Raw genomic sequence first — 22,170 nt, 5'->3', positions numbered from 1 at the left:
ATGCCTAACTTTTCTAATCAAAGTATGGGCCCAATCTTCAGAAATTGTTGCCTCCACAAAAAAAAAAAGCCCAAAGACTGCTGAAAGGCTTCACTGTTTTAACAAGGCCAATTCTTATTTTAATCCAAACAGTCCATCTGAAATCCAAGGTCCTGGGGGATATGAATGGATTGTTTGAAAGATAGCATATTTTATGCTCTCTGTGTGAACGCTAATGTACACACATATATACATATGTATATGTGTGTGTATAAAATATATGTATCCCTGCAGCAGTATTTATGAGAAATTCTTAATATGGAAAGACAATTGATTATTTCTTGGGGAACCTAAAAAAATCCCAATTCTGCCCATTTTCCTCTAAGGAAAATAATTTTTAAAATTCAAGAAAAAAAGAGCTAATGGATCTCTGTTTTCTGTCACTTTAATAGACCCAGTGTTTCAGAGTCTTACCTGAGACAGCCACTCTTCATCTTCCTGTCCACTATGGTCAGAAGCTAAACTGTCATAGGACCCATGCCGAGTAATGGGCCCAGGACTTCCAGGGGGAACCACTGCAGGAGAAAGAAAATGTATTTAAACAACTTTAATCCATTCAGTGAAAAAAATGAATGTGGGCATAACCATCCTGAATACTGTGGTAATTTATAAGCTAAAATAAGACATTCAATGCACAATTCAAATAATTAACGAACAAGAAAGACTGAGTTTCTGAGGAATAAGAAAAATCTCCAAATAAGAGTACACTTTAAAAAACATCTGCAGGAATTTAGTCATTACATATATCACTGTTAAAGAAATACACAACTAATTGCATCTTAACAGCACAAGTACATTAAGGAATAGTGACAATTCGATTGCCCATGCACCAATATAATTCCTAGCCTTTAGGACACTTCAGTCCTCTCCATCTAACAATGAAATTAATTTAATGCAGTTCCTATAATTCAGGAAGGGGTTTTTAAAACAAATATCAAATAAGATTCTTTAAGAGTTTATTTAATAGTTCATATAAAGGGAAGGCATTAAAATATTTTTAATTTTAAAACACTTTTAGTTCCTAAAACATTTCATTTATCCAAAGAAATGTTTCATTTTTTCTGGATACTTCAGTAGTTTCCCTGATTCTTAGGTGGTAGGATATAGGCTTTAAAACACAAAGAGGCTGCTTTCTCATAAAAAGAAGAACCTTTGCTTAGTCAAAGCAATAAAATGATTCAGCAAACATTTATTGAGTTCCTAATGAACCAAATACCATCCCAACAGAAACTTATTTAAAGTCCATACTATTTTTTTAAATTTAATTTAATTTATTTATTTTTGGCTGCACTGGGGTCTTTGTTGCTGAGTGCAGGCTCACTCTAGCTGTGGCTTTCAGGGACCACTCCTCGCCACGGTGTGCGGGCTTCTTATTGCGGTGGCCTCTCTTGTTGCGGAGCACGGGCTCTAGGGCGCGCAGGCTTCAGTAGCTGCGGCACTAGGGCTCAGTAGTTGTGGCTCCTGGGCTCCAGAGCGCAGGCTCAGTACCTGTGGCACACCGGCCCCGCAGCTCCGCGGCATGTGGGATCTTCCCAGACCAGGGCTCAAACCCATGTCCCCTGCACTGGCAGGCGGACTCCCAACCACTGTGCCACCCAGGGAAGTCCCTAAAATCCCATACTATTTATTTGCTTATTTTTATTATAAAATAGACTTCATTTTTAAGGACAATTTTAGGTTCAAAACAAAATGGATGAGAAGACAGAGATTCCCCATATATTCTCTCCCTCTGTATACATTTTAATACTAAGAGAAATAAAGCAATAAAGTACTGAGAGGAAATAGAGAAAAGAAAAGGAAGAGGACAGAAGAGGATGGAAAGTTGGTGAGTATTAAAGAAACCTAGAAGAAACAGAAAAGAATGAGAAAAAGAAAATAATCTCAGAATTTCTACCACCCAGAGATAGGTATATACTTCAGTATGTGCATTTTCCTTAGGCTACATTCCTAAAAATGAAATCAAAGGATATGAACATGTCTAAATTTCTTAATGCATATTCTCAGAAAGAGTTACACTTCCATGAGCAGTGACTGAGAATGCTAATCTCACAGCACTCTTGCCAGAACAAGGTATTTTGAAGAACTAAATCTCAGTGAAACAGATATTAGTGAAGTAGACAGAGCAGAACACAGGACAAGATTTTAAAGAAGACGTACTCACAAAAACCTTATCTTAACTATCTGGGAGAGGAGAAATGATACCAGTCAATTACTCATCAGAGGGAGATAAATAGTATTAAAATACAAGATTTGCAGTGGTTAAAACTATTAGCTATCAGTTCTTCAGATTCATAGTTCTACAGCTGAGAGGCATGCTGGCATCTGGCACAAAACACAAGTTATCACCAAAGCATAACACCTAATTTCTTAGGATTTTGAATATCATGAAGAAAAGAATACCATAATAATCAATTAATATTTAAGCATCCTTAATAATTTTGGTGTATACTGCAAAGATGATAAGTAAATTTATGTTTGCAAAGGCTGAGTTATTCCCTAACCATTTGTATTCTTTTTAATAAATAAATTTGATATTAAATTCTTAATACAGAACAGAGCAAGAGTATGCCTCAAAACCCCACTCCCTAAATACTAGTCAAGAAGGCAACTATGGACAAATATCTAGAGGTCAGGACACACTTTGGAACGCAGTTGAGGTGAGAGAAGATTTTAAAGAGGTGAGGTATGAATAGGCCATGCAGATATCTGAGGGGAAAGTGTTACAGAGAGAATATCAATTACAAACATTTTGAAGTGGGAACATAAAGGAAATGTTTCAGTAATGTCAGGAGGCCAGTGTGGTTGGGTGTGATGAGGCAAGTTGGGAGTGGAAGAAGAATCAGGAAGGCAAACGGGGCAGGGATCAGCAGATGGTTTACGGCTTTCTTTTTTAAAAAAAAATAAAGCTAGGGTAGACAGAAAGATATTGGAAAAACTTAAGAAGAAGTGAGAAATTATACCCTTGTGTTACCAACTAGTACCTAATGTGAATTTTTTCCAGGAGTTTACAATGTACTCTACATATGCTGAGCCTAGGCTACTACCTGTTGCAGAATAAGCATTCCATAAGTATTACGTGAATAAATGGAGTTTTGCATTCTGGAATAAGTAATGATACCAGAATGGTAGAACACTTATTCATCCATCATCAAAATGGGATAAACCTGGGAATTCCCTGGAGGTCCAGTGGTTAGGACTCCATGCTTTCACTGCCGAGGGCCTGGGTTCAATCCCTGGTGGGGTAGCTAAGACCCTGAAAGCTGCAAGGCACAGCCAAAAAAAAGAAAAAGGCAAGGGGTGGGGTGGGAGGGGGGATAAACTTAAAAATAATCCAGGGCTTCCCTGGTGTCGCAGTGGTGGAGAGTCCGCCTGCCGATGCTACTCTTTGTTGTGGTGTGTGGGCTTCTCATTGCGGTGGCTTCTGTTATTGCAGAGCACGGGCTCTAGGCGCACGGGCTTCAGTAGCTGTGGCTCACGGCTCTAGAGCCCAGGCTCAGCAGTGTGGCGCACGGGCTTAGTTGCTCTGCAGCATGTGAGATCTTCCTGGGCCAGGGCTTGAACCCGTGTCCCCTGCATTGGCAGGTGGATTCTTAACCGCTGCGCCACCAGGGAAGTCCCATTGGATTATTATTATTATTATTATTTTTTTTTGCGGTACGTGGGCCTCTCACTGTTGTGGCCTCTCCTGTTGCGGAGCACAGGCTCCAGACGCGCAGGCTCAGCGGCCATGGCTCACGGGCCCAGCCGCTCCGCCGCATGTGGGATCCTCCCGGACCGGGGCACGAAGCCGTGTGCCCCGCATTGGCAGGCGGACCCTCAACCACTGCGCCCCCAGGGAAGTCCTTTATATTCATTCTTGGGTAGAGTTCAAGGAAGTAGCAGGAGATTCCACATGTGCAACAGTAGAGAAGCTGTGCACATAGTGGGTCTGCACAGCTGAGCCTGTGACAATCTCTCTAAGTCCCCTATGGATGGGATGATGACTATTTACTATGTGTCCAAGAGTAATATGGACAAGGTCCAGGGAACTGTCAGACTTTGAAAAGGCTTTGAAACAAGGACGGATGTTGCAGAGATCTATATGAACCAATAGCCAATGATCGGGCAGGGAACTGGGACATCTCAGTGGTGAAAATAAAGATAAAATGATCCCTGGTCAGGGAACTAAGATCCCGCATGTCACGTGGCCAAATAAATACCAGCTATTATTTAAAAAAAGGTTACAGTTGATGAGATTAATTTTTCTGTACTTGTTAGGATGGAGGCACAAAAGAGGACTTAAGAGAGTTTATTTATAAAAAAAAAGTTACATATATTGCAAGCCTGAGTTTAATGGACCAATATACCTACCTTCTATCTAAAGAAAAATGGTTAGTATCTTTTACTTTTACCAACTGTTTTAGATAGTTAATAATCTTGGGTTAGGAAAAGGATATGGAATTTTGAAATAAAAATCTCTGCCATGTTCTATCCCTACCTTTAGTACAGTAATTTAAAACAAGCCTATCCATCTAACTAAAAAGGAAACACTGTCAATTTTCTTTAGAGAATACAACTTCAAAAGTACTGCCTGTACACACAGGCATTTGATAAGTATAGATCAACAACCAAGGGCAGGATGGGCAGATCGTTATGAGGTAACTGTGAGGTAGACTTTGTTTATATTGTGTTCTCAGGAAAGCAGATCATGCTTCTAGTGAGTAAATAAAAGCTAAGAAAAAAATCACTAAGTGTATTTTGCTGTCTTACAGTGATATATGAGTGTGTGTGTAGGTATGTGTGTATTCCTATGAATATATTTCTATATTTTATATGTGTTTATGTACAAAGCAAACAAAAACAAATCTGCTTCAGCACTGACCTTTGCAAATTAGTCCTGTTAATCAAAACTCCCAAAAAACTTCCAAGTCAGTAGAACAACCTAAGTAAAATTATGAACAAAAAGATTAAATGGTCCTCTGATAATACCCCTACGTCTGAATCCCACGTAACAAAATTCTCAATTTGAAAATGGAAAATGTCAATTCATAATATAACATCTCAAATCCATAAGTAGTCAGGAAGAGGATCAATGAGTATAGAATTTTTACAAATTACCCACATAAAATATAGTAATTAGATAGAGTTATAAACATTGTATTAACAGATATCTAAAGTGACACGCTGAAATCTCCTTTTTTAAAAAATTTTATTTGTGGTATGTGGGCCTCTCACTGTTGTGGCCTCTCCCATCGTGGAGCACAGGCTCCGGACACGCAGGTTCAACGGCCATGGCTAACGGGCCCAGCCGCTCTGCGGCATGTGGGATCCTCCCGGACCGGGGCACGAACCCATGTCCCCTGCATCGGCAGGCAGACTCTCAACCACTGCGTCACCAGGGAAGCCCAGAAATCTCCTTTTTAACACTAGTTAATGGAATATTTGAAGGTTAGGATATGTAGGTTTGAATCAAGGTTCCAAGAATGAGTTATTACTAGTCCTGGAGAAATGTAAAACTCTCGACATTTCAGGGTGTTTTACCCGAAGTAATAACAGTGTACCCTCAATTCCAGGGAATCAAATTCTTTCGAAAATCCCCAGAAAGTAACAGCTAGATCTCAGTAGCCTAAGTTCATCCACAACAAATCTAACCTTCTAATTGAAAGAGAGAGATACATTTTTACCATTAATATATTGAATACACTTTATATTAGAGCAGGTAATTACTTTTCTCAGTGTATTGGGCATGGTTTAGATACTCCAGAAAAAATCAGATCTCCTAACTATGGAGTTTATAACAGGGCACACAGGATCTAGATATTCCATTAAGATGAAAGAATAAAAGGAATAATTATTTGCTCCCAGCACCATCTGTCCTTAGAACAATGAAAGAAAAGAGTTGACAATGCATATGAAAGTTAAAAGACTAACCACATACATGTTATAAGCATCCTTTTTATATAAACTGACACAAAGCATAATGCTGAACAATGAGCAGTGCTTATTTATGAACCCAATGAAGGGAAAATCTATTTGGTTCTGTTATGTTCTTGTTCTAGTCTTCCCTGCATCTCTTGAACTCCCAGTAATAAATTCTCTTAGCTTCAGAGGACACAGCTGCTAGTCAAGCACAGGCTCTCCTGGAACGAACTCCATGCTCCCAACTTTAGGAGATGCTAAAAAGCTGCTCTACTCCCTGAAATGAATCTTGGTAGTACTGGAATCAGGGAAATCTACTTCTCAAATAAGGGGGCAAATGTTGATCCAAACAGTATCTCATTTTTTATGTGAGATGTAGCTCTCTGCTTTAGCTTCTATTGCAAAACCTAAAATATGTTCATATGCTGAATAAACAGCTCTAGAAAGAAACGCAGAGAGTCTTTTAATATGAAGAAACAAAAATGGATCCAAAGGTTTTTATTCGGAGAAGTGAGTGAGAGCTGGGTCATACCGACAGCAGAGTGGGCGGTAGAATAAAATATTCTTCAGATTCAGGACCAGACACAGCTTTTGTTTTCTCCTACTCCATACCATATCCCCACCAATCCTCTGTGAACAATAAAACCCTTACCATGCTGAAGTCTTTAGTGGAGACCTGAGAGGTGAATAATGTTGTGCCAGCATTATTCAGCCCTTTAAGTTATTTAGGGGAACAACAATTCCTTTTTCTAGCAACAGAGAAATTTGTGAGTTAAATGACATCATGCTGCCTTGAATGAAACAGCTCAGGCTCAAAGTTCACCCAAAGGCCAACAGTGATAAACTCTCATCCAAGGACAAACTTCAATATATTTTTGGTACTTATTAAAAACAGCATTTATATAGCAGCCATACAGTAAGAGAGGGTTCTTTACCAAACTCTGTTTCTGATCAGAAAGCACTCAGGATCTTAGGAAGAAATTCTGCTTGGGAATGTAGTTTCTTAGTACAGAAAATAAAATTTGCCTTTTAAGAAGAAAGGCTCAAATAGAAATAATCCGAAAGCAAAATAGTCTAAGGCATTTCCTAACGAACAAGCAATTCACAAAAGAGGAAATACAACAGTCGACAAACACACATAAATAGTAGTAATCAGAGATTTGCAAAATTTAAGAAGTTATGCTTTCATACTATCAAACTGACAAAAATTAAACCCTGGTCTTTTTAAAAATAGTTTTTTAAAAAGGGAGAAGGCTCTCAGGTCAAAAATACCACACCTAACTACCTTAAGATAAAGGTACCTACTTATATTTATTGAGGGAGTGACTCTTACCTCTACTGAACTCTGTAAGTTTTCTCTGTAATTTATAAATGTTTCCATTTAAATGTAAAGGAATTCACTGGATTTCACACACAGAGTAATCAAGCAATAGCACGATATATTACTGGCTGATCTGTTTATTAGGAGCCATCTCCTGTATCCGTGCAACAACAACTGAAGTGTTACAATACATAAAAGGGAACAGGCTTTACCTATGTTATATATTAAACGGATCAATGATCTTCCTTGCACCCTGACCCTGCGGTACCATAGATGTTCTCTAATTAATTATTAAAGTTTTCTAACAGTCAGTCATTGTACATCTCTGGTTTCACTTTCCTTTCATTCTACATTCCCAGAAGAACAGTCACAAGCAATATATAATTAGAAAAATGACATACCCTCATTGTTTATGAGATAATAGATTTCACTGGATAACTGACAACCCAAGGTGCATCTCCTCCCTACCGTGCTCTGTCTCCCTTGCCCTACCCCTAAAGCATCATACAATATTCCCACAGAAGACATAAACTAAGGAGCTTTCATTTGTTATTCTTCCTACCATAACGGTCATTTGCCATTTCGTATCTGGACAAGTTGTACCTGGGGATAGACTGGAAGGGGTCACAATTTAGTTTTGCTCCTCAGTGTAACTCTACATATCATAAAATGAACAGAAAGAATAAAACACAATGGCTTCAGGCTGTCAGCAAGATCAGCTACTCCCCTGAAAATTTCGAACTGTCCCAACTTAATAGGCTGCGACAGTCCCTTCAAAACATCTGCAATTAAAGTCACCTGGAAAGATGTACACAATTTAATGTGTATTATGGCAACTCAATTCATAGTACAACTATATTATATATACATTAAACCAGTAGCAGGATAACCAGAAAAGTGAGTCCACCCTGACTATTTTAAAGGATCGTACTACGTCTGTATAATACCTTGCTTGCAGCTTAGAGATAACAATTTTGTCTTACCAAGGGTTAGATAATCTATCCAGAAAAATAAGTCTAAATAACAACAAAACCATTCTTATCAAAGTTCACCTTTACATAACTGTTACCTCACGGGAGGAAATGAACATGGCTGGGGACAGGGGTGACTCAGTTTCCACTAAATATTTCTTGGTACCTTTTAAATTGTGTATACTATGTACCTATTTAAAAATTTATAATTATAAAGTTGTGGAATAAGTACACTACAGTTAATATGGTTAGCGAAGTCAATCCAAGAAGTTAAGAAAGGAAAACAAAGAAATAAAATGTGTAACAATAAATGATGGAAACCAATGCATGAAACAAAAGTTGAGCTTATAGCATATCGAGTCATACATTTCCCCCGTTTTCTTGGGTTTTGTGGCGTTTTCTCTAAAAAGGGAAATAGAAGTGCTTATATACACTCTTTCTCACACTCACTCTACATGTATCTGTTTATCATTATCTCTGTATTTACACACACATATCAAATATAGGACCAGCTTTTAGCAACTGCTCAAGTACACATGGTGGTGTATGTTTCTGTTGAGGGAAATGACTATTTGCTGGAAGCTAGAAGCTCTTTGGTGCTAATTCTCTGTAGAATTATGAGCTGTAATCTTTCGATAGTGGCAACTGTATTCTCACAGCTAACCCTATATGTTAGAGGCAGCTCTTTCAGGAATAATCAATTCTCTAAATTCAAGGAACACTCTAAAATATAATATCCTCTATGAGATTGAGATGAGTAGAGGTTAGGCAGAAAGTATTGCAAATTGATGTCTTGAAGGTAAAAAATCACTGTTTTGGATCATTAAACCACATTCAGTCATCAATGTACCAATCTGTACAAGTAGGCAATAGGCCAGTTATTGGAAACGTATTGTTCCCGATCTAACCTACAATGGCACAGTTGAAGGGCAAAGAGTCTAATGTACTCAGTCCAGCCTCCACAACAAGGTCTTACAAAACGAATATAAAGGGGAGGGAGTCGTTTGGAAATGTAAAAACGGCAAAGATCATTTTTTGCAAAGAGTTAATGCAGCTTCTTCCATGCTTCCCTTATTTATTATCTAGTTGCATACCAGATAAGGCCAGATCATTATACAGCAGGAAGAATTAAGTACAGATTTTCTCTTGCCTAAGCAAAAGAGGCAAAGTTCTCTTGGCATGGAGAGTTAAAAGCTTTTAGTTGTGGAAGACATCAACATTTTCAACCTATACTTAAGAACATAATTTAAAATCTTTCCAAACAATCATTAAGGATCCTTGATATGTTCCATAAAATAGAGAAATTAAATGTTTAAGATTTTTACCTCTAAATAAATCAGAAAAATCATAGAGCCAAGAGGACTGGGGAAAGAATGAGATGGAGAATACTGCCTTACAACCACCGTATGTTTTTCTCTCTTTCCAAATGCAGGAGAACATTTTCCAAGGCTTGCTCTTCCCTCTACTGCTGCACAATGTACAACTACTAGAAAGAGGTATCTCCTTATTATTAAGTCCTTGTCATTAGATACATACTAAAGTATTAATAGGTAAAAAGATACAAGAGTGGGTGGCTTTCTCACAATACTTTTATCCACCATACGTTAAAAAAAAAAAGATTTTAAGAGAACGTAAGAAACAAGAGTGGCAGAATGTTGTTAATTCTTCAAGCTGAGTAATAGGCAGACTCATACTATTCACTGTACTTCTGTGAATGTTTCAACATTTCCATAATAAAAAAAATTTTTTAAGTCTGTTGCATGAATGAAAAAAACAGCAAACATTTCTTGACCCGCAGTTGGACACAGAGCCATCTTGATTCTTTTCTTGGCAAGACTAGGAGATCTATGAAGTATTCAGGACTATGTTGTTTTCCCACAGCACCATACGTGTGAGGATCATCCATGTTAATACCTTTAGCCTTAGTATAACATTTAATTTCTATGCTCTATAACAAATTGCAATATAGTCTGTCCTTCCGTCTCCCCTTCTTTCCCTCTTTCTTTTTTTTTAAAGATTTTTTTTTTTGGTTGCGTTGGGTCTTCGTTGCTGTGCGCGGGCTTTCCCTAGTTGCGGCGAGCGGGGGCTACTCTTCGTTGTGGTGCACGGGCTTCTCATTGCAGTGGCTTCTCTTGTTGTGGAGCACGGGCTCTAGGCATGCAGGCTTCAGTAGTTGTGGCACGTGGGCTCAGTAGCTGTGGCTCGCAGGCTCAGCAGTCGTAGCTCGCAGGCTCTAGAGCGCAGGCTTAGTAGTTGTGGCGCACAGGCTTATTTGCTCCGCTGCATGTGGGATCTTCCTGGACCAGGGTTCAAACCCGTGTCCCCTGCATTGGCAAGCAGATTCTTAACCACTGCGCCACCAGGGAAGTCCCCTCTCCTTTCATTCTTTTTCTTTCTTCCTTTTCCCCTCCCTCCCTCTCTTCCTCTCTCATTGCCTTTAAAAAAAAAAAAATCACCTAAATAATATTATATGAACACATGTTCACTATAAACTTCAAAAAATATGGAGTAAAAAACAAAAGGCTCACTGGAATAGTGAACAATGATTCTAATGACAAACTCAGAAAATCAAATGCCCTTCTGGCATTTCAGAAGTCTGGGGGTTGAGAATCTTACCTTTTATGTAAAAGTTTCAGAGTTTTAAGGCAATTATCCAGAGTAAAGCCTTTCAGAATGCAGTGGACACCAAGAAAAATCCCAATTCCTATAAATTACTAAGGTATTGAAGATGCTCAAAACAAATAGGTCTAAGAGAAATTTTCATTTGCATCAATAAATTAAAATTGCTAAGAAAAATTTCTTTCTATAGGTTTGAAAATGCTCAGGTTAGAGCCATACTTGTCCAGATGACCACTTAAAAACAGAAGAGACAGGATTTACCACAAATGTTTTCTCTTCACTGTTGCTTGTTAACAACAAAGCCGTGCCGACTAATAGTATCTCAGTCATAAAGCTCTTGGAAGGGATAGAGGCAAGAAAGACCTCAAAGGAGAACAAGAATACTATTTCTGTTAACACGACCTACAAACAAAAGCTAATCTTTGCTAAGTTTTTATTCTATCCAAGATAATGTGTAAAGCTTTTTGGATGAATTACCTCATTTAATCTAACACAATCTTGTAAGGTAAGTATTATTCCCATTTTAATGGCGGGTAAACTAAAGCCCAGAGAGGTTATCTGCCCAATGTCACCCAGCCAGCAAATAGCAGAAATGGAATTTAGAACTGCAAACTCCAAAGACCATGTTCTTAACCTGAAGTATAAACTGTTTCAATTCATGATGTCTCTACCTGGTAAGTTCATTATTTTAAATTAAAATTTTCATGTGAAACATCTGAGAGTTATTTATCCCCAAATATAAACTATATCACCGAGTTAGTCTCCATGATTCCTTTATTTCATGTCTTAATATAATCATTTTTCTCATCTTAATAAACATCTATGTATACTGATCAGAGATACCATATAAAGCTATGGAATAATGGGAAAAAATGACTGTGAACAGAAGTCCCAACACAAAGAAGTTACAGACATTCAAGGAAGCCTTACATGTAGTAACAGAAAAGAAAGTACCTTGAACCACACTTTACATTCTCTATAATACCCCTGAGGAATTAGAAGATTTCATTTTAGATAATATTGGTTTGGTTTTATACTTAAAGTATAAGTGACATAACCATGGGAGGACCACTGGTACCTAGGAACAGCCTTGGAAGGCAGCAGAGTGCCCAAGAGAAGAAAAAAACAGTAAACGCAAAATATTCTTAAAAATCTCAGCTCTGGAGCTTCCCTGGTGGCGCAGTGGTTGAGAGTCCGCCTGCCGATGCAGGGGACACGGGTTTATGCCCCGGTTCGGGAAGATTCCACATGCCACGGAGCGGCTAGGCCCGTGAGCCATGGCCACTGAGCCTGAGCGTCCAGAGCCTGTGCTCTGCAACAGGAGAGGCCACAGCAGTGAGAGGCCCGCGTACGGCAAAAAAAAAAAAAAAAAAAAAAAAAAAAAAAAATCTCAGCTCTGACCCAGACTTGACACCATGTAAGGGAGGTTCTGATGCTCTTCATGTGGTCATAAAATACAAAGAAAGCATAGTAGAAAAGGCAAGAAACTAATGGTACAAAGGCACTCCAGTGTTTCTCGTCTCTCCACCAACTTCCACAAAATCACATGGCAGAAAGCCTCCTGTCATATGTCAACAATAAGGAGAACAGACTCAAACTGGAGAGAGACAATCCACGGCATTCACCCACCTCCCTTCTGCCTTGGTCATTCGGTTGGTTACCTTCAGAAAGAAAGACCATGAGAAAAAGAAGAAATTGAGTGATGATAAAAGCTTATACACCATCAAAGCAAAAAGTAAAGCTTCTGACTTAAATGAGACTCCAAGGGCAAGATGGACAGACAGGGGTGCAGCTGAGAACCAAGCAGAAAGGCTGAGTTTCCCTGGTATTTTCTACTTTTCTGGAATAAGAACTAAAAACTATTATGCAGTCAGGAGGGCCTGAAACATATAACAGAGCAGAAATTATTATTTTTTTATGATTATGTAAAGGGCAGTGGCCAAGAGCAGCCCTTCTGTTAACAACAAAGAGGTGTAGGTAAACACATAAGCAATGCTACCATAAAGTGGAGATTTTTGTTTTAACAAAATCTATATTTATATGATTATATTTCCCATGGTTGAGAGCGGCTATAATTAATGGATTTCCCTCGTTCTCCTAATGCAGCCATTTGTCAATTCAAATACAGAATGTCCAATCAATTTTGATGTATTTAGTAAGCAATTTGTCAAATGGTGCTATAATCCAGTTAATATATTAATTCTTGTCATGGAGAGAGTTCTGACAACTACATGGTTTTCCATAACTGGTTTGGAAAGAAAAATCTGAGCTGGAACTCAACGGTCATTCTTTGGAGGTGACACCTCTGTGTCCCGGGATCTGAGAGCATGCCACAGTACATCATTTAATAGGAAAACTGCTTTGCTGAACTAGACATCTGGGGTCTACTGGACGGTGTGGCTGCCAGTTCATTGTAATACTGGTTTTCTTTGAATGCCTGTGTGTTTCATATATTTTAAATAAATTGATCAAGCCAATATATGTGACACAAAAAATGCAAAGTATGTAAGCTTCCAAGAGAGGAACAAGGCTTTACCAATGAAATGTATGCATCTTAAACTTAAAAAGTACTCTTATAAACACTTTCCCCTATTCTTAATGTTTCTTCATATGAACTGCTAAAGAAGTGGCTCTCAATCTTTTATTTTCCTATCCCAACATCCTTCAGGTAAATGACTGACTCCTAGCAGTACTTAACAGTGCACTGTACTGTTAAGGCCACATAGTTAGTAACCATTAGACAAGACTCTTAGAAGGCCACCTTCAGCTTATACAGTGTGAAGCTCCGGACATGACAGTTTTCTTACTTTATATTTCATCCAATAATCACTATGTTATCTCCATCTTTTCCCCAAGTCTATCTATGCACTGGGGGCTGGAGAGAGAACCACGGAGATTTCAAGTAGGTGGCCTAAATTTATATCACAGAAGAAATCTGGACTATAGTGATCAAGGAAGTATCAAGTTCTTTCTCAAACTTTTCAGTGGGATATTTAATCACTACCAGTTTGGGCACAGCAGGAAACAGAAGATAGGTTTTTAGTGTACCACAGATAACCTCCATGGGTGTATTTCGCAAATACTTTCCAAAGATGATGGCTCTATCCATTCACTATGTCCAAATCTTTCCATATTTCTCTATCAGGAAATGCGAAAGCAGACATGAAGGCAAATCCTTTCTAGAAAACAATACTGAAAAACATGGCAAAAAAAATTTGTTTTAAACAGAAGAAAAAGAAAGAAAGAAAAGAGGAAAGGAATATTACATTCATCTTCCAGACATTAGGCTCCCCTTAGTACATTTATGAACCATGCAAGAGCAAATTGTCAGAGTGATTTGGCACAAGGCTGTGTATTTAAAAACCTGCCATGTGCACTAGTCCTCCAGACTACCAGACGTCCCATTGTTTGATGTGTCTGCTGAGAAAGGTGCCCTATGTGTCAGAAGAGCACACTGAATATTTTTCAATGACCCAGGGGGCAGAGGTCGCTTATTATAAATGGATAATGAGACCTAATGCAGTGCTCTGAGTATGGACAATGAAAGGGTCTATCCATAGCCCCTGGTGGATTGGTCATTCAGGCTTTTATTTCCTCTGCACACTTAATGGAGTCAAACAATTGACAGAAATTCTATAGAGAAGGCTGAAACTGAGAGAAACAACTGTATTCTAACTCTGATAGACAGATACAAATAGTGACCCTGAAATGGCGCCAGAACTCCCATCACCACTAACGTAGCAGACAGCTGTAGCATTCCCCCTAAATTCCCATTTAGTCATTTGTTAGCAATTAACCTTACTGATGGAAGTGATGGCACATCAAACCACAAGCTCCTGCCAATATCAACCCATTACATTATTGCAGGTAAGCAGACACAGACCATTCTTTTAGTTCCTTATTTTTGGAGAAAAAGGCAAACAGATATCCCTGTACCCTCCATCCTATATCCCCACTACTCAACTAACAAAATGCATATTCAGGGGTATCAGTATCTGAATATAAGAAACTTAAACTCTGGTGGGTTAGAGTAAATGACAGCAGAAGCAGAGGTACTCATGGACTAGAGGCTTTATGACCAATAGATTATTTTTCTTTAATCTATCAGAATCAATGTTCTATCCCAGCCAAATCTGCCAATCTGATGGCAATGAATATTAATAGCATAAATGGAAAAGAATATACTGTCAACTGTACCTGAAAAAAAAGCAGGTCATAAAGCAACCTACAGGGCTTCCCGGTGGCACAATGGTTAAGAATCCGCCTGCCAATGCAGGGGACATGGTCCCGGAAGATCCCACATGCCACGGAGCAACTAAGCCCGTGTGCCACAACTACTGAGCCTGCACTCTAGTGCTTGCGACCCACAACTACTGAGACTGCGAGCCACAACTACTGAAGCCCACATGCCTAGAGCCCATGCTCCGCAACAAGAGAAGCCACTGCAATGAGAAGCCCGCTCACCACAATGAAGAGCAGCCCCCACTCACCACAACTAGAGAAAGTCTGCACGCAGCAACGGAGACCCAACGCAGCCAAAAATAAATAAATAAAATAAATAAATTTATTAAAAATAAAGCAACCAACAGGTACAGTAAGTTGTGATGTCACACAGTTGTGTAAAATAAAGTAAGCAAGATATTTAAAAGTACCAAAAAACCCTCTATAAAAACGTTTTTGTTTCATTTCAATTTTAAGAACAATTATGACAGGAAGGTGGTTTGACATGTAATTATGACAGGAAGGTGGTTTGACATCATTTCTCCAAATGATAAATACTAAAGCAAATGACAGAAATGCCAAGACTTACTTCAGAATGGAGTATAGGTCATTATGTTGTAAAAGAGAGGACTTTTGATGGTGAAACATCTCAACAATAAATCAACGATGACAGAGAAACCCAATGAACTATTCCATAGGTGTGAAGATCTATGTAAAGATACGGGTATCAATAAAAAGCATGTATCCCATTAAACACAAAGGGAAAGAAGAAGGAAAAGGGTACTCTAATCTAAACTTTTTGATTAACTATATGATATTTTTTCATTGAGGAAGACAATGTATTCAATTTCATAATGTTCTCCAAATTATACAACATATATATGGCTAAATTCAGGGTCAGTATGTCTCAAACTTCTAGTCTCCTGAAGAAAAACACCATTCGTTTCACTAAAATCATTTCTCTATGGAAGGACATGTCAGTGGATAAAATTAACTATAAATAAGAGAATCCATCAAATATAACTCAATATGAAGTGGTTTCTTAAGTACCTCAGATATTCAGACCTAGATAGAGCAGTATGACACACCCAATGACCAACAATGGACTATAAATACTCTATAAATAAGTCCTACATTACAAGTTTCCTCTACAGGAGAAAAACATTTCTTTCTTTCCCCTTCCACCCTACCCAATCTTGGGCAAATATTTATTATGGACAATGCAAGGAAATAGTGTTGAGTACCTCCACCATACTTGGTACATACCACAACAACGATGCAATCCAGGATGTTAGGTTAAATCTAATGTGACACTCCAAAGAGAGCAGCTCAGAAAACTGCTGCACATTTAACTGCTTTGCCAGGGTACTGATAATGACCCTGGTAGAGGAGAGCAATACTTTTTTCTTCCTTTTTGTATCAGTATGTTCAAAATAGATCACCACTGTATTGTAAAACCAATGAAACAAGACAGTAAAATAGGCTAAAAATGTCTTCAACTCTAAACCCCAAAGTGTGACTTTATATTACAAGGAAAAATATTTCCTATTTTTACTCTCACAGTTGTAGCCGGTAGGCCAGCAGCAAAAAATTTAGTTGGGAATTAAGATCTCTAGAATCTAACCTTAAATATGCTGCCTACTTGTGTTTTTCATACTTCTATGGGTAAGACAAATTTCAATACTAGCTTTAGGTATTATCTACTTCATTATATATACAGATTTAAACAAAAGTGCTAGTAAAGTCCAAGTGATCAGTAAAGCAAAAACGTTTTTAAAAAGCCGATATATCAATAGATAGCCCAGCTATTGAAAAGTAAGGTTTCAGGTGGAGCTTTTAGAATGATTAACACTGCCTTCTTACATGTTATGCTGTCTGTACCATAATGGAACCTCATCTCTTCTCTCTAAATTCTCTCTAGGATACAATTATTTCAGAGAAAGCTTACATCAATTACTAATTACATATCCAAACAATCTCAGAAAGGAGCTCAAATCTATAAATACACACATGGAAGGTTCTGAGTTATTTCCAAGAACCTACTGAATATTACCACCAGGATACATACTGCATGCACCAAAACAGATGCAACACTGCAATCAGCAATTCTCTCTCCTACTCTAGGCAACATATTTCTCTTTAATGTTTCAATGAATGGCATAACCTAGTGTTAAGCTAGTTATCCATTCCTCCTCACTTTTCTTCAGTAACCTCATATAGTCCCAAATCCTACAGAGGCAACTTGCTCAATTTCTCTGAAATTCAGCCACTTCTCTCCATCCCACTAACAATTAACTTCTTCCTTCTTTGAATTTCTTGTTTTTAAACTTTTTATATTGGAATATAGCCGATTAAAAATGTTGTGATAGTTTCAGGTGCACAGCAAAGCGACTCAGCCATACATATACATGTATCCAGTCTCCCCAAGACTCCCCTCCCATCCAGGCTGCCACATAACACTGTGTGTACATGTCAATCCCAAACTCCCTAACTATCCCTTCCCTCTACCCTCCCACCCCTGGTAACCATAAGTTCATTCTCTAAGTCTGTGAGTCCATTTCTGCTTTATAAATACGTTCATTTGTATCACTTCTTTTTAGATTCCACATGTAAGTGATATACGATATTTCTCTTTCTCTGTGTGACTTACTTCACTCAGTATGACAATCTCTAGATCCATCCATGTTGCTGCAAATGGCATTATTTCATTCTTTTTTATGGTTGAATAATATTCCATTGTATATATTACCACATCTTCTTTATCCATTCCTCTTTCGATGGACATTTAGGTTGCTTCCATGCCTTGTCTATTGTAAATAGTGCTTCAATGAACACTGGGGTGCATGTATCTTTTCAAATTATGGTTTCCTAAGTCATTTCTGTCCCAGCAGCTATGGTTTGAATTCTCTGTACCTCCTTCATCCTTCACCATCCTTTCTATACCAATTAATTCATGCTATTAACAAGCACTTATCACAATGTGTTATAGATACTCATATACATGTTTTTTATTTCTATTTATGTTAGGGAAGGTAATGAGTCAAAAGTAAAGGCAGCAGAACTGGTATAATGTAATATCAAGATAATACATAGGATTTAAGGACAAGAAATGTAAAAATCAATTAGGGTCACCCATATCTACTACTGGCCACATAAAAGAGACTAGATTTACATTATCTCCTAAAATAATTAAATTAGTCCTAAGCAAAAGGTTATTTTGAACCCTCCGTAACAAAGCTTAAAAATAAACAAAGAAAGAATCAAATTTTTTCCAAGTAATTTGACTACATCCTAGGAAAACAGAATAATCCACCACTCAAGAACATGAAACCAAAAATGCCCAGCATCCTATCAAAAATCATTAGGCACATAAAGAAGCAGGAAAGCACACCAAGAAGAAAAATCAATCAATAGAAAAAAAACCCAAGCAATACCAGGGTGAAAAGAATTAGCACACAAGGACTCTAAAACAACAATTACAAAATATATGTCTCGTATGTTCAAACAGGTATGTGATGTGGAAAGAAATGAAAGATATAAAAGAACATCCAAATGGAACTTATAGATGAAAAATATGGTATCTGGAATGAAGAATGTGTTGAATAAAACAGCAGATTAGACAGCAGAAGACAATATATATATAAATACATAGAAATATAAACTATACAAAATCAAACAGAGTGAAGGAAAGAGAATTTTTTAACTGAACAAAGAACCAGTGAGCTGGGAAAATATCAAGTTGTCAACAGACATATAATTGGAGTCACAAAAGGAGAGAAGCAGAGTGACAGAAAAAAATGTGAAGATGTAACTGTATTAAAATTTTCAAATCTGATGAAAATTAAAACTTCACAGATTGAAGAATCTCACAGACTCCAAGCAGAAGAAAACCACACCACAGCGTTATGGTTTAAATACTTTTTCCTATTTTTCTATATTATTTCTATTGTTTTTATGTTTTCTATTTCCTTGATTTCACTCATCTTTATTATTACCTTTTTTGTGTTTTAATTCCCTCTACTTTACTAGTTTCTGAATGTGAAAGCTGAGTCATTGATTTCATTTTATAACATGGGCATTTAGTCCTATAAATTTCACCTTGAGTAGTAATTTAATGCCATCCCACAAATGTTTCATTTTTCTATGAAGTTTTTATTTTGAAAGAATTACAGATTCATAAGAATTTGCTAAAATAGTAATCAAGATACAGAACGGTTCCATCACCATAAAGATCTACCGGACCCTTTATGGTCATATTCAAAACTCTCTGTCGTACTCTGTCTCTCCGCACGATGTTCTTAAGAATCATCCAACTTGTTGCATGTATTTATACTTCAATCTACTATTTTTTTCCCTGAATAGTAGTCTAAGATAGGGATGTGTTCTGTTTTCATTTTCATTCAGCTAAAAATAATCCTAATTTCCCTTTTGACTTTTCCTGTGAACCATGTATCATGTAGAAGTGTATTGTTTAGTTTCCAAATATTTGTAGATTTCTCAGAGACCTGTTAATCATTTCTTATTTAATTCCACCGTGGTCAGAGAATATACATACTTTGTATAACCTGAAAGCTTTTAAACTTATTGAGACTTGTTTTATGGCCCAGAAGAAGGTCTCTATTTGTCAATGTTCCCTGTGCACTTGAAAAGAATGTACGTTCTACTGTTGTTGGGTGGAGTGTTCTACTTAGTCTTATATTAATGTAGCAAGCGAGGGTTTAAAGGGGGTTTCTCCAGACTGGTGGTTGCCAAGGGGGAGGAGGTTGGGGTTAGCAGATATAAGCTTTTAGATATAGAACAGATAAACAACAAGGTCCTACTGTAGAGCACAGAGAACTATATTCCATATCCTATGATAAACCATAATGGAAAAGAATATATAACTTAATCACTTTGCTGTACAGCAGAAATTAACACAACATTTTAAGTCAACTATACTTCAATTAAAAAATGCTGATTAAAAAAAAGTGGGGGTTTCCCTGGTGGCGCAGTGGTTGAGAGTCCGCCTGCCGATGCAGGGGACACAGGTTCATACCCTGGTCCGGGAAGATCCCACATGCTGCGGAGCGGCTGGGCCCGTGAGCCATGGCCACTGAGCCTGCGTGTCTGGAGTCTGTGCTCCTCAACAGGAGAGGCCACAACAGTGAGAGGCCCGCGTACCGCAAAAAAAAAAAAAAAAAAAAGTGGGTTTCTCCTAAGCAGCATATAGCTGGGGTTTATTTTTTGATCCATGACTTGTTTAGATGTTTAGACCATTTATAACTAATGTGAGCACTGACATGCTTAGGGTTACATCAACTTGCTTATTTGTTAACATTTTATTTCCTTTTTGAGCACTTAGGTTTTTTTAAATTTCATTATATACATCTTTAACAACCTTCAAATGATGCTGAAGTCACATATACTATAAAAACTTACAATAGTATAGTTCCATTTCCCACACTCCTGGCCTTTATGCTACTGTTGTCTCACACAGACACACACACACACGTATGTATGTGTTTTAAAGACCACAATACATTGATACTATTTTTGTGTTAACAGTGAATTATATTTGAAAGAGTTAAATAATTAACAAAAACCCACATATATGCTTTAACCATTTTCAGTGTTCTTCATTCTCTTCCATCTAGTGTCAAAGGCTTTCCCCACCTTTCCTATAATGCCTTTATAAGTAGAGAAAAACAATTATATCCCCAATAAAACATTGGGAGGGGGTTCTATGGATCCCAGTCACCTTTCTATTGTGTATCAAAGCTATATTTCTGTTGAGTGATCCTTTGTTACCATTTAACAAAGAAAATTCAGTAAGCTTAGGGAGGAACTTCTCACAAACCCATGGATTATCTTGGAAGTTCAAAGTCTGACCTACCCCCAACAAAGCTAGTTAATGTCAGCAACTTAAAAAATACTGCTGCTGCCAAATTACCTGAAAGAAAAGGAGGAAACATTATTTTTGCCCTAAATAAAACGTTCCCAAGTAAGCCCTGTTTCTAATTTACAATTTGGGAAGCTCTGAAGCAGACTGAAGAAAAAGCATTGTCTACTCTGGATCACATTCAAAGCTGGTTGATATTTGTTAGTCTCGTCTAATGTTTATCTTTGTATTTGGCAAAGAAATACACTGAAATAAAAAGCCTATTTTAGAAAAGGTAACTATAGCATGCGTTTTTTTTTTTTCAGAAGGAAGAAAATATACCGTTAGCACAAAAATCACTAATCACCACTACTATAATCTTTTTATAAACGATTCCCAAGATTTCAACCCAGGCAAAACTTTTTTTTTTATATTAGATTCTTGACTTTTACCTTTACTGAGCTATATAGCAAGATTAGATTACCAACTGCATATCCACTTTGCACACATAAACTAGTCAATCTACTCAAACCATATGACGTTTTTTGCTTATTCTAAACAGCAGTTTCTTATGGCTTATCCTCCTAATGACAAAGGAGTGATTTCTATCTCCATAGTGAGGAGCTCTTGTAAGGAGCAGGCTACTATAAGTCAATTTATGATATACCCAAATTGCTCAATTTTGTATCATTCCATTCATTTAATATGGGTAGGAAGTGTGACTACAGTTAATACAAAATTTGGAGTTTTAACTTACTTCACTAAATTTAGGTAAGAAGTCTTTAGCGTTCAGGCAGGTTTCCCTTTCCCTTACCACCAGTCACCCTTTTGCCACATATGCAGAACTTTGTTTACAACTAGTGGTGTATTTATTATGATTACAGGGCTGAAAGGGGAGTGGGGATTCCTTGCTAAACATCCTGCTCTCCTACTCTCCTCTCCCTGAGACAAAGTCTCTTTCGCATTTCCATTTACATCATTCTTTGTCCACTATTATTATAATTTCCGGAGTTTGAACAAGTCTGCTTCACTTGATCCACAGATCCAGATACAACCAAAGAAAATACTGACAACGTTTGTGAAGGTTGCATTACAGTTTTACTCCAAATGGTTATATTTGAAAATACCTTCAGTAATATATTTATCAACAGTTTGCAGGTTGGGAAGTAAGAAGTGATTTTCAATATGGTTGAATAAAACAAAAAACTTCCTGCCACCAGGTACAGTATACACGTCATCTTTTC

The 22,170-nt window shown here is 37.6% G+C and overlaps 1 protein-coding gene across 3 annotated transcripts in view; it reads right to left on the bottom strand.

Moving 5' to 3' along the window:
* BCAS3 (BCAS3 microtubule associated cell migration factor) overlaps positions 1–22,170 on the bottom strand; it is a 573,053-nt gene that overhangs the window by 289,116 nt on the left and 261,767 nt on the right. For all 3 annotated transcript variants that reach the window (XM_060290805.1, XM_030881822.2, XM_060290806.1), the window contains one exon: positions 454–554. In XM_060290805.1, coding sequence (XP_060146788.1) covers positions 454–554 — 101 coding nt within the window. The remainder of the gene's footprint in view (positions 1–453; positions 555–22,170) is intronic.

Source organism: Globicephala melas, chromosome 20 (genome assembly GCF_963455315.2).
Source record: "Globicephala melas chromosome 20, mGloMel1.2, whole genome shotgun sequence".
NCBI lineage: Eukaryota > Metazoa > Chordata > Mammalia > Artiodactyla > Delphinidae > Globicephala > Globicephala melas.
This window is presented reverse-complemented; position numbering and strand designations above follow the sequence as displayed.